Raw genomic sequence first — 12,110 nt, forward strand, 5'->3', positions numbered from 1 at the left:
ATTGTAGAGGCAATATTAATGTACATAGACTCGCAGCGCGTCACACTCCATGCAACAAAACTTCCAGACTGTCACTCTGAGCAACATTTGATCATGAACAATTCAGCCAGAATCTTCATTCAATTTATGACTTACTACCAGTGTTGAATTTACAATTGCGTATTGTCAAATAGCGTGATTTCCGGTAGCCATACTGCTCACGTCTCGCGTCATCTGTAATTTCTCACGATGACCTCACATTTCTGTCCAATTAACTCATCATGCGGATGGAGAAAGTAAATATGATACCCGTACAAAATCCATTGCCATTGACATTCTACAGCTTAGGCTAAAAGAGTAAAAACACCAGTTTCACTTTCACAACTACCATTGATACTTCTCCCAACCCAGACGTCTCACACCAACAAAGTAACCATGACCCGCGGCACAGTCCAAGAAACCAAAATCCACTACCGCGGCCAAAACGTCCACGACGACTTCATCGTCTACACAACCAACGTGGAGCTTCTCCAGAAATGGAAAACCGACAAATCAATCCCGCTGGTTGACGTACTTGACGCATACCAGATATTCGTGACACACAAGTGAGATCTCCGTATCAATCACAATACAAGGGCGGAGCTGAGCATTGTAGACAAGGAGCACAAGGCATACTTGATACGGCGTCGCATGCGGAGTTGGATAGTGAGTTTGGGACGCATAAGATTGAGGATGTGGCCGAGCGGATATTGAAGGAGGGCTCGGTTGTGAAGAATAAGGTGAGTTGACTTCTAGCTGGTCGGATTGGGCTTGGCTGATGAGATCTAGGGATCGAGTAAGGAGGCGGATAAGAATCCGACGAATGGACCGGGGATTAGTAGTAGAGGCAATGTTCATCAGTAGGGGTTAATGGTGTCTTCATGTAGGAAGTTGCCCATATCGTCCAGATAGTGTGATGGCAGAGCATGTATCAGAACATAGATAATTCTTTTATTCTCACTCCTGACTTCTTAGGCTCTAGATTTGTAATACTAATGTCATTACTAATACCTTCCTACTACCTGGTTCTACCTACATACTACATCGCAAGAACAAATATGCAACAGTGAATCTGGTACAGGCACGACTGCACCATCACTAAGCCACAGATGTCTCTTAGCAAGATTCCCACATGCGCAATAAACTTCCCACGTATGGTGACTTGCATAGAACGATGGGCTGCTCCCAAGCAGCAGCCCATTCATCACCCAAAATATCATTCCCTTCGGAGAACTTTATAGTGCACCAGGGACGCCTAAACTGACGGTTCCACGCCTCATTAAGCGGTCCGCAGCACTCCAAACCCCCTTTTCATGGCCCCAGTCGGTAGAAGGGGCCCACGACTTCTGATAGATGTTTCAGGTCACGCGATGCTGGGCTTTCATCCCTCGCTGCTTTTGGCATGCAGTAGCCATAAACATCGCCATGTACTTTTCGTATTGAGTAAGGGTATACGCTTTTTTACGCCTCCCCAATAAGCCCCGATACTCCAGATTTTCGGGGCGGCAAAAAACAATCCTGCAACAATGTTGGTATTACAAAGTTGCGCCATAAAAGTCATGATTCGCACCGGCTTGATCCAGATCCATATACTGGTCTAGATCAGACTCAACATAGCTAATCGGAGGTTCAAGCTGAGGTTGCTGAACATCCGGGAAAACATCATCAGCAGGATTTCCATCCAAACCTCTACTGACCTTGAAATCAGCCGGAACAGCCCTTCCCAAGGTGTCCCTTCGGTTCTTCTTTCTGGTTTCGGGGTTGTTGTTCTTATCTCGTCTTCCGTTCATCCACGCTCCAGCATCGCTGGTCAAGCCTTTGGCAACCTCTTCTTGAAATTTCTGCGCACCTCTGAGTATCGGAAGTAGGGTGCGTGTCTCGTACCAACGACCCTTGATATCAGATAGACCCTTCCTAGCCATAGGCTCTAATAAACTCCACTCGTACCATTGCCCGGTTTTGGCCGAATCTGCCACCTCATTTCGGAAACGAAGATCGCTCACCATCCTGGCGGGTAACTTTGGAGTTGGCCATTCGGCGCGGCTCTTGTATGGTGTAGGCATGTCAACGAATTTGTACACGTCACCAACAAACGTGACGATGGATGTGTTCGGTGAAGCAGTACGCTCAATCAACTTTTGAATAATAAGAACAATGATATCGTTTCCAGGAACCCGAATGCGAACTGGTTCGCCAACCCATATCTTCTCCGCACCCAAGAACATTCCCCGGTAGTGAATCTCACCTGGACCTGCGAGGGCGCCTTCGATTCGATCGTAGAGAGAGTAGCTAGAATCGATAACTTTTGCAGCGAGAATACTGCCATCAACCACGTAATCTCGAGGTTGACCTCCGTCCAATTCTCCCCTTACTACGCGATCCCAGGGAACATCGTCGTAGGTAAGATTCTGAATTGCGGGAATAGTGGTATTAGGTACGCTCCAGGCTAGCCAAGGCCGAATCGAGCCTTCATCATCTTTAATTTGGTGTGGTTGATGCTGGTATGGGTTCGAGAGTGGTTGTAACAAATATCGCGGCTTATTATTTTGCAGCTGTCTTTTAGATATAACACCTAGACGCCAGTTCAACCCATTATCAAACCATACAAGCTCACCCGAACGGTAGAGGTATTTGCCATTGGCATCGCCGTCCATACGTTGCTCCGCAGAAACTTTCGCTTCCCCCGAAGTCGATTGGAAACTGTTTCGTGCCTGCATAGGAGGTGCGCTTGGTTTAGCTGCCGCAGCTTGCACTGGCTGCAGTGGTTGTGGAGCTATTAATAACATTAGATACCGAAATTCAGGACAGTATTTACACAGCAAACTTTACCTCTGGCGGGAGGAGCTGAGGCCGGAATAGGCTTGATATCTTTCTTAACTACTGGTTCGGCTTTTGCCTGCTCCTCGGCGGTATCGTCGTCTCCCTCTGGCGAGCATATCTTACAAGAACAGTTCATGGGATCGCCCTCTTTGTCTACAGCTAGCCATAACAGATGATGAAAGAAATCGGCAGGACTTCTGAAGCGTTTCTTGCGGCCTTGGGGATGACCGTAGAGATAGGCATCTTGCCTTTCAAATGTGCCGCCAGCATGTTTTCCTTTCTCCCGAGTCCCGTTGACCTTATCGACGTTGTACTTCAAGTGCTCCCATAATACGTAGCCATCGGGAATTTGTTTAAGGATGTACTGTTTGTCTGGCAGTAAGTGTCAGAAAAGACCATCTGCAGGATGAGAAAGCACTGACTCGCCTGTTCCTTTCCACCCAAACGATGTATTAGCATGCCCCCGAGCTTTCTCCTCCAGTCTATTGCCTTGGGTTCTTCTGGGTCCAGTCGCTTGTAGCAATCGACGTTGCCCTTGGAATCAGGTGTGTCATTTTGTTGTGCTGCGGTTGGTTCGTTGGGTTCATTAACTCCAGATTTCGTCGCGACAGAGAGCACGCCGTCGGATCTGTGGACGGTAATAGGATAGTAAGGTGCCATCATTTGCAGTCATACAAATGGCATGAGGTGCAAAGCCGCAATGGAGCCATGGAAATCTGAATTGGAAGCTCTTCAAGGCGGGATCAGAGCTCGAACGCCTATGACATTGCATGGGTCCACTTTCTTTTGGCGTCGTCTCGAGGATAAAGATGTATCACGTGTCTACGATACGCGGTACGACGCGTCTATCAAAAATGTATGCCCCTGATGGACTGGTGCGAGTGAGCCTCCGTACAGCAAAGGTTTGTCGCAAACCATCACCTTTGCGACACATCGCTTCAACTTTAAAGTTTATATATCCTCTTCGATTTTCGATTCATTCTTCTCCAAGACTTCAATTCACCGGGCCTCGCACCTCTCTCCATCCATGGGTCATTTTCAATAAGACACCCTTTCGCCGTTGTTAAAGCGCCGTTACGCTCGCTCATCAAACTTCACTTTACACCTTGCATAATTGCATGAGATGGAGCCTCGATCTATCGATGTCGACAATGTAGCTTTGATATCTGCGTTTCCATCACCCACCACTCAAAGAACTCCTCAACGAATCGCTGCTTCCACCCTACTAGCAAAGTTCCGTACAGGGAGCATCCAGCACAAAATGGATTCCCAAAAGAGCCCAGAGAATTCTCCTCGCCGATCTCAGTCGTCTGCATCGTCCGCCGAGTCGTCCCAGTCCTCAGAGGCATCGGTCTTCGAGACACCGAAGGCGAAAGAAAAAAAGATGGTCGATCTCACAAAAGACGATGAGGAGGACGATCTGATCGAATACTCAGCGCGACCACGGCGTCGTTTGCGCGAGAGGAAACAAAATATGTCATTGAAGGCTCAAGAGAATAGCGACATATTTACCAGTCGTTCAAAACCGAAGCAAGTGTTGAGCAAAGCAGTCATAGATTTAATTGGAGCCGATGAGCTCTCTTTCAGTCCGGTGGTCAGTCAAAGAGTCGCCATACGACAAGAGATCGCAAATAAAACCGCGGCCAGTCGAAACAGATTCTTCGTAGACAAAAAGGAATTCTTGTTGCCTTTACTGCCCGCTAACAACTATGTGAGAAAACTGGTGGAGAAGCATGATCGCCTTACACCTGAAGAGCTGGCTGAGATACCAGCCACCATACCTTACGAAGAGATATCTTCTCAGCCGAGAGGAGTGCTAGCTACTATGAAGCCATATCAGTTATCAGGATTGAGCTTCATGGTATATTTACATCGTAATGTATGCTACCACACTTGACCAAAATATCCGAATACTAACGATTAACCAGGGTCTATCTGGAATACTCGGCGATGAAATGGGCCTGGGTAAAACCTTACAAACCTTGTCTCTCATTCAATACTTAAAGGAAAATGATCCCAAGACTGGGACTGGCAGGCTGCAAAGACCCTTCCTTGTCGTCTGCCCTCTCTCTGTTTTGAGCAGTTGGATGACGGAAGCAAAGAAGTGGACTCCGGGATTGAAAGTGGTTCGATTTCATGGACCGATCAACGAGCGAGACAAGCTCAAGCGGATTGTAATGGGAGAAATCGACATGTTTGGCAATCTCACAGCGCAGGCGAAAGTGAAGTATAGGTCGAGACGTAATCCTAAGAAAGGTATAATGCTTGACAGTGACTCCGATGACGAGCAGGATGTCGGAGTCGATCTCGTTGTTACTACCTATGACTGCTTCCGCGTTGAGCAATCCTGGTTCAAGAAGGCATTCGTCTGGCGGTATGCCGTCCTGGATGAGGGACACACCGTCAAGAACCATGAGAGTCTCGTCTCAAAGTCACTCCAAGGATTGAAAGCAGAATATCGCTTGATCCTTACAGGAACCCCATTACAGAATAACCTTTCGGAGCTATGGAGTTTGCTTCATTGGCTCTATCCAGAAGTGTTCGGCGAGAATACGAACCAGCTATTCGACAACTCGTTCAACCTGACGAAAGGTCAATACTCAAACACGGTCCTTGACAACTCCCGCCGTCTCCTAGAACTGATCATGTTGAGACGTATGAAGACATCTCCCGGCGTCGACTTGAATCTCCCACCAAAAACCGAGATCCTAATGTTCGTGCCTCTAAGTCCTATGCAGCGTTTCTGGTATGAGAGGATGATTACCAAAGCAGACAAGGGACTTTTGGAAGAGCTTTTCAAAGGTGCTAAAGAGAAAGAGGAACTTACTTCAGAGACTCCGACTCAAGACGATGATCTTTTTAGACGTCTCAAGGAGAATGAGGAACTTACTGAAGAAATGTCCGGAACCGATGCCTGGCAGCAAACGAAGGCAATCTTGGAAGAAACTGTTCAGCGCGAAATGCAACAAGCGAAGCTAGCTGATGGTCCTCGGAAGTCAGATTGGCAGAAGCTCATGAACTTACTTATGCAATTAAGAAAGGTTTGTAACCATCCTTACCAGATAGGCAACGCGGAGCCTGATCCGTACATCACTGGAGATCATGTTATTCATGCCTCTGGTAAGTTCATTGTGCTGGAGAAGCTTTTGAATGAGCTAGTTGTCAAGCAGAAGAAAAAGATCCTAATCTTCTCTGGATTCACTAAAATGCTGGATTTAGTTGAGGAACTGTGTTTTCTTAGGGGTGGTGACGGATCCAGCTATCGGTCTGTCCGAATCGACGGCTCTACTGCGCGTGCTCGCCGCAATTTAGGGATCCGAATGTTCAATGATATGGAAAGTAACTACCGAGTGATGCTTATTTCTACCCGAGCTGGAGGTCTAGGTATAAACCTAGCTTCTGCATCTGACGTCGTTCTCCTTGACCAGGACTGGAATCCACAGATAACCTTACAAGCTGAAGCGCGAGCTCACCGAATTGGCCAGAAGAACCCCGTCACAATCTATAAGCTCGTGTCCCAAGGGACTGTGGAGGAGCAAATGATGGGCCGGATCCAGAAGAAGCTTTATTTATCTGCAAAGGTCACTGAGGCTATGCAAGACATCCACACGAAGTTTGGCGGAGCAAAGAAGGCGAAATTTGGTCGACCAAAAGAGTCCGAAGACAACATGCCACAATTAAGTACAGGGCAATTAATGACGCTGGTCCGACGTGGGGCTTCTGCGATTTCTAGGCCGGAAATTGATGTCAGTGAGATGCTCAGTTGGTAAGTCTTTTTTGTTTTTTGATTAATCGAGGCTCGGGGGTCCAAAATGAGTGGCAGTTGAAATACGATGTGTACTTGAAATATTGAGCAAAGGTATTAACGTATGTAGGGATTGGGAAACGACTGTTCTCAAATGTAAGGATCAACCGGCCGATGTCAATGTCCAAAGAGACGCCATCCCAGACAAAAAGGTCGACGAAGAAGCCGAGCGAAAGTGGCTTACGGAGATGGAACGTGTTGAATCATCTGTATTTGCAGGCAAACAGCTTGTGCGTGGAAAAATCAGCTCCAATCGTGACATTGCCGAGGAGTTCAACAGAGCAGATCGGCGAAAGGACAAAAACACCACTGTTATGGTCGATGGATTTGCCATATCGAAGGAGTCCATGAACTGCAAGCAATGGGAAGCTGTACCAACTATTGGCGACAAGAATCCTATCTACAAAGAGCAAAAGCGAGCCAAAAAAGCTCCAGTCGAACCGCAAAGTCACTGCCAGGTTTGCATTGATGGTGGAGAGCTTATCTGCTGCCAGCTTTGTCCTCGGGCTTACCATATGAAATGTCTCGATAAATCTTTCCAAACGAAAGCCAAGGGCTGGCAATTCAATTGTCCTCAGCACGAGTGTGCGGAATGCGCGCAGAAGACGACTGACGCAGGGGGAATGTTATATCGGTGCAGATGGTGCGAACGTGCATACTGCGAGGATTGTCTAGACTTTGATGAAGCTACCCTCATCGGTGACAATCTCATCGAGTATGAGGTCCTGAACTATCCTGAGATGGCTCAAGCTTTTTACATTCAGTGCGGTGGATGTACTCAAAATTTCAAAGAGTCTCCGGGAAACAAGGAGTTGTGTGATCATGTGGCAGAACAGGCACGACTAGAGCACGATAGAAAATTTGGTGCCGATAGAGACATCAGTACGGCTCCGGAGTCACTTACTGATGCTACAACTGTCGAGACGACTGGGGCTAACACACCAATTGTAATTGACGACGATGAAGAAATCCTGTTGATTCCGACCAAAAAGAGAAAGATGAATGTTCAGAATAGTGGGGTTCCGGTCAAGCGTGGGAAGACGGATGTTGCTTTTGCTTGATAGGTCTACGGAAAGGATTAGGTGTTTGGGATGTAAAGTGGTATACCTCGATGGAACTGGTTGGAGTATTTGGGAGCAAATGTTATTTACAATAGGATCACAGGATGGGGGATTATCTGATGCGGATTTATGGTTTGATATCCATTGTAAGATAGCCCGATATTGAGAGGGAAAAGAGTCTGCGCTAGATGTATGATAGCCTAGATACAGGATTTGATTCACATCAATTGCCAGTTTGTGAGTATGAATTTATCTATTTAAAAAGCATAAACTTCTTTTTCCTTAGTAAAGGAATTCTTTCCTTGGTTTTTGAGCCAGGGTCGATATCTGAAGACGAAACCCAAACTGCCGACTCTTAGGAATTCGAATGGGGTTGATGATGTCATGTTCCTCTCCTTCAATTTATTTTCTTCACGAAGATCTTTGTGATATCCGGAATGCACTCCGGTTGAAATGTTTCTTGCGCATGGAGAGTGGGATGCGAAGTGGGAAGCGGGGGCGCATGCATGCCTCGGGAGGGGCTTGATACTCACAACGGGGATAATGTGAAGATATGGAAGGTAGGGCCGAGGGTTGAAAGTTGGAAAAACGTTGGTGCAGTGATCTGCGATTTTGAGGGTGGGTTGATTGGGTGATTGATACTCGTAGAGGAGAGGGTCAAGGAGGAGCAATTGTTGGTTTGCGAACTAACAAGTGGAAGTTGCTAGTGAGTCTTGATAGTGAAACGTATTAAACAATTAAACAATTACTAGGAAAACTAATAGGATCTTGGAAGTACGTAGGCCTCTCAGACTATCAATGTCTGAGTTACATCCCCGATACCGACAGGAGGAATAGGGTCAAACGGAGGATTCGTCAGCTGGGTAGCGAAGCGAGTGTGAGGGCTGATGTTAGACATCTACGTGGTGATGAGCCTTGCTGTGCTTGGTGAGGAGCAGGAGCTGAGGGATAGTGTAATGGCGTTCAATAAGCCAGCTGATAGGAATGTCTGGAATAAGTAGACGGAGAGAATACCAATAATCCTAATCGGCTTTGGAGGAAGGTGAGTAATGCGGACCGGACCTTGCGTCGTATTTCATACCAAGAGTCGAGAGGATCATTAACAATTCCTTATCAATGCCGTCTCCGATGTTACCGTAAGATAAAAGTAGGAGCATTATACGTAGGAACCCGTTGTCTTGTATCCGCTTCGAGGATGTTGGGGGCAGGGTGAAGTCGTGGTGTCACCTTGTGATACTTCTGTAGATACGCAACACGAAAGCCTTCGTAATAATGGATTTCCGTATGTTATCGCCAAATAATTTTCAATGTTTTGCTGCTTACATCATTTCGTGGCATATTTTGCAGCTCCCAAAATAGGTAGATTGTAACTTTCGAGAACCAGTTAGAAACCCGCCTTTTGTCCCGAGGTCTTGTTATTGGCGAAGATTCAAATGCAAGCAAGCATGGCAGGGTGGCGCTGGCCTGATGGGGTTTATCTCTACCTGCCAAGATTTGCCGACGCTAGCCGGTTTCGGAATCGCGCGGTAGACGGACCAGATTGTGAATATCGGCCCCTGGGCGTTGTTGCTTCTCGATTCCCGCATCAAACTTCACCTGCCATCAGCCTCTCAACCACACTCGTTACCAACAATACAAGTTCCAGACATCCGCAGAATTAGCCAGCACTATACTCGAGTATAGAATATCCGGACGACAGTCGACTTATACATTCGTTTGCGCCGTGAGATGCTGCTGCAATTTTCCCAGCCACGCAACCGCCATTGAGACGCCCAACCTCATACTCGAACTGACATACTCATGGGTAAACGATGGGGTATAATTCTAGACGCAGGCTCGTCAGGAACTCGCCTCCACGTTTACAAATGGCTCAACAACGCGAAAGCACGACATGACGCGAAGTCGCACGAATTGACCAGTTTACCTGTACTAGAAACGAAGAAACATTATACGAAAAAGGAGCGACCCGGCGTGTCGACCTGGGGTGACCATCCCGAAGATGTTGGACCTGAACACATTCAGCAATTCCTCGATCATGCCTTGAAGATTGTACCGAAGGACCAGGTGAAGGACACACCCATATTCTTGATGGCGACAGCAGGTGTACGATTGTTGGAACCTATGAAGCAGAAAGCTCTCCTAGCCAATATCTGCTCGTACGCCCGAGCTCACTCGGAATTCTCATTGCCCGATTGCGATTTACACATACAAGTCATTCCGGGAGACATAGAGGGACTATATGGCTGGATAGCAGCGAATTATCTGCTAGGCGGTTTCGATAGCCCAGAAAAACACGCTCATGGAAAGGGTCATCACACTTATGGTTTTCTCGATATGGGCGGCGCTTCCGCGCAGATTGCCTTTGCCCCAAATAGCACCGAAGCCGAAAAGCACGCGAATGATCTCAAATTATTACGAATGCGGACCGTTAACGGGGAATCAGCAGAATACAAAGTGTTTACGACAACTTGGTTAGGATTTGGTGTAAATCAAGCCAGAGAAAGATATGTCGAAGCATTGGTTGATGAGCATATGCCTGGTACCCACGAGCTTCTGGATCCGTGTTTACCATCTGGTCTGATCACCAGGCTCGACGGCACTCCAATAACAAACAGCAAAGAAAGCGACCCCGTTTTACTTGGTACTGGGGATTTTTCGAAGTGCACGGCAAAAACATATCCACTTCTCGACAAAGATGCGCCTTGTGCAGATAAGCCGTGTTTATTGCACGGTCAGCACGTCCCAGCGATTGACTTTGACGTCAACCACTTTGTTGGAGTATCAGAATATTGGCATACGACACATGAGGTTTTTGAAATGTCACACAAGGATAAGGCATACAACTTCTCAAAATACCAGGCGTTGGTGCAGGATTTCTGTGCAGCGGAATGGGATGATATCAAGAGCGATATAGCACATAAGAAATGGGGGAAGAAGGTCGATGCAGATACTGCACAGAAGGTCTGTTTCAAGGCAGCCTGGCTGATAAATGTCCTCCATGACGGCATTGGAATACCTAGAGCCGGTATCGAAAAAACGGTAGAAGGACCAGGATACAACAAAACCAAGGAATTAGCCGGCGGAAAAGATCGACCATTTCTGGATCCATTCCAAGCAGTCAACAAGGTTAAAGACGTGGAAGTGAGTTGGACTTTAGGCAAGATGGTTCTTTACGCTGCTGGGCAAATTCCGCCTTCTCAATCAGATGCTCTTCCTGTCGGTTTTGGGAGCAATGTCGCCGGGATTCCAGCGGATTTCCAGTTAGCGGGATCAAATTCCGATCCGGTCCCAATGGGTGATGATGATGATTATTTGTCAGATGTAGCTGAAGATCTCGCCGAGAAAGCTCACCGATCAGGGTCTACTTTTCTCTTCCTTGTTCTAATCTTTATATTCCTCGGCTATATCTTTAGAAAGCGAGAAACTAGGCTTCGCTTTTATCGTGGTGTTGGATCAACTTTCAGACGAAAGGGTAGACCTGGCAGTCCCAGAAAGGGCGGAAGACGATTTTTCGGTGCAGGAAAGCTCTTTGGGCTGAATACGCCACACTATGAACGAGTTCTTGAAGATGGAGATGCAGCCAACGAGTTCGAATTAGGGGAAGTGGATTCTGACGACAACGAGAATTCTGACAGCAGTGAAGGATCACGTCTAGGGCGTGCTTCAGGGCTTGCCACACCAAGGATGAACGTGGTACACTTTGACACTGGCAGTTCAGCCACGAGCTACTTTGATTCGACACCTGGAGGCCCGATCGGCCTTGGGCTACACAGTAACGGAAGCGGAACATTACCCAACGCCATGGATCGCAGTGGTCTAGTCGTCAGAACTGAAAGTCGAGAGAGACTAGCGCCAACAATGCAAAAGCTCGGCGCGGGAAGGAGAAGCAGGACAGGTTCACCAACGAGGCAGAAGAGCCCATTAATGACACCACTGGAGGAGGATTGAGTTCCACCTCTGCAAATTCGATTCAAACTCACTTTATCTTCTTGATTAATTAATACTTTTCACAAATTTTCACGAACGGGGTACACGTCGACACGCCTTCCTCCTTTCGCACGTCTACATACGGAGGACCTTCTTTTCTCTTGATCACTTTGTAAAGAAAATGAATCCATCGATCGGCAGACACCTTAATAATATAACACACGCGAAACGGTCGACACAGCAGGACTAATTACTGTTTTCCCCCTGTACTGCAGGGGACTGGAATGAGGACGGTTTACATCATCACTTGTTGCTTGAATGCAATGACGCATGGCTGGGCGTTATTGATTGGTTCTTTGTATATATACACTTTCTGTTGCTTGTTGCGAATGGAGAACGGGGTTGGAGTCTTTTGCTTGGAGATACATTTGGATGGGTGGGGGAGAAAGGGCTTGTATATGATGGGAAGGGAGTGGTGA

At 47.2% G+C, this 12,110-nt stretch overlaps 4 protein-coding genes across 4 annotated transcripts; 3 read left to right on the top strand and 1 right to left on the bottom strand.

The window, feature by feature from the left end:
* Positions 1–414: 414 nt before the first annotated feature.
* On the top strand, positions 415–882 carry GLAREA_10640 (FYSH; the record flags this gene model as incomplete). The annotated part of the gene is made up of 3 exons (XM_008079741.1): positions 415–584; positions 635–758; positions 808–882. The coding sequence occupies 3 exons, from the start codon at positions 415–417 to the stop codon at positions 880–882; spliced, it is 369 nt and encodes a 122-aa protein (XP_008077932.1).
* A 671-nt stretch (positions 883–1,553) lies between these two features.
* Positions 1,554–3,498, bottom strand: GLAREA_10641 (uncharacterized protein; the record flags this gene model as incomplete). Its single annotated transcript, XM_008079742.1, has 3 exons — positions 1,554–2,791; positions 2,848–3,210; positions 3,261–3,498. The coding sequence occupies 3 exons, from the start codon at positions 3,496–3,498 to the stop codon at positions 1,554–1,556; spliced, it is 1,839 nt and encodes a 612-aa protein (XP_008077933.1).
* A 601-nt stretch (positions 3,499–4,099) lies between these two features.
* Positions 4,100–7,704, top strand: GLAREA_10642 (P-loop containing nucleoside triphosphate hydrolase; the record flags this gene model as incomplete). The annotated part of the gene is made up of 3 exons (XM_008079743.1): positions 4,100–4,717; positions 4,767–6,604; positions 6,714–7,704. 3 exons carry the CDS (start codon positions 4,100–4,102, stop codon positions 7,702–7,704), a joined length of 3,447 nt encoding a protein of 1,148 aa, XP_008077934.1.
* Positions 7,705–9,504: 1,800 nt separating this feature from the next.
* GLAREA_10643 (uncharacterized protein) lies at positions 9,505–11,652 on the top strand (the record flags this gene model as incomplete). Its single annotated transcript, XM_008079744.1, has 1 exon — positions 9,505–11,652. One exon carries the CDS (start codon positions 9,505–9,507, stop codon positions 11,650–11,652), a length of 2,148 nt encoding a protein of 715 aa, XP_008077935.1.
* Positions 11,653–12,110: the final 458 nt, after the last annotated feature.

The sequence above is a fragment of the Glarea lozoyensis genome, assembly GCF_000409485.1.
Source record: "Glarea lozoyensis ATCC 20868 chromosome Unknown GLAREA12, whole genome shotgun sequence".
NCBI lineage: Eukaryota > Fungi > Ascomycota > Leotiomycetes > Helotiales > Helotiaceae > Glarea > Glarea lozoyensis.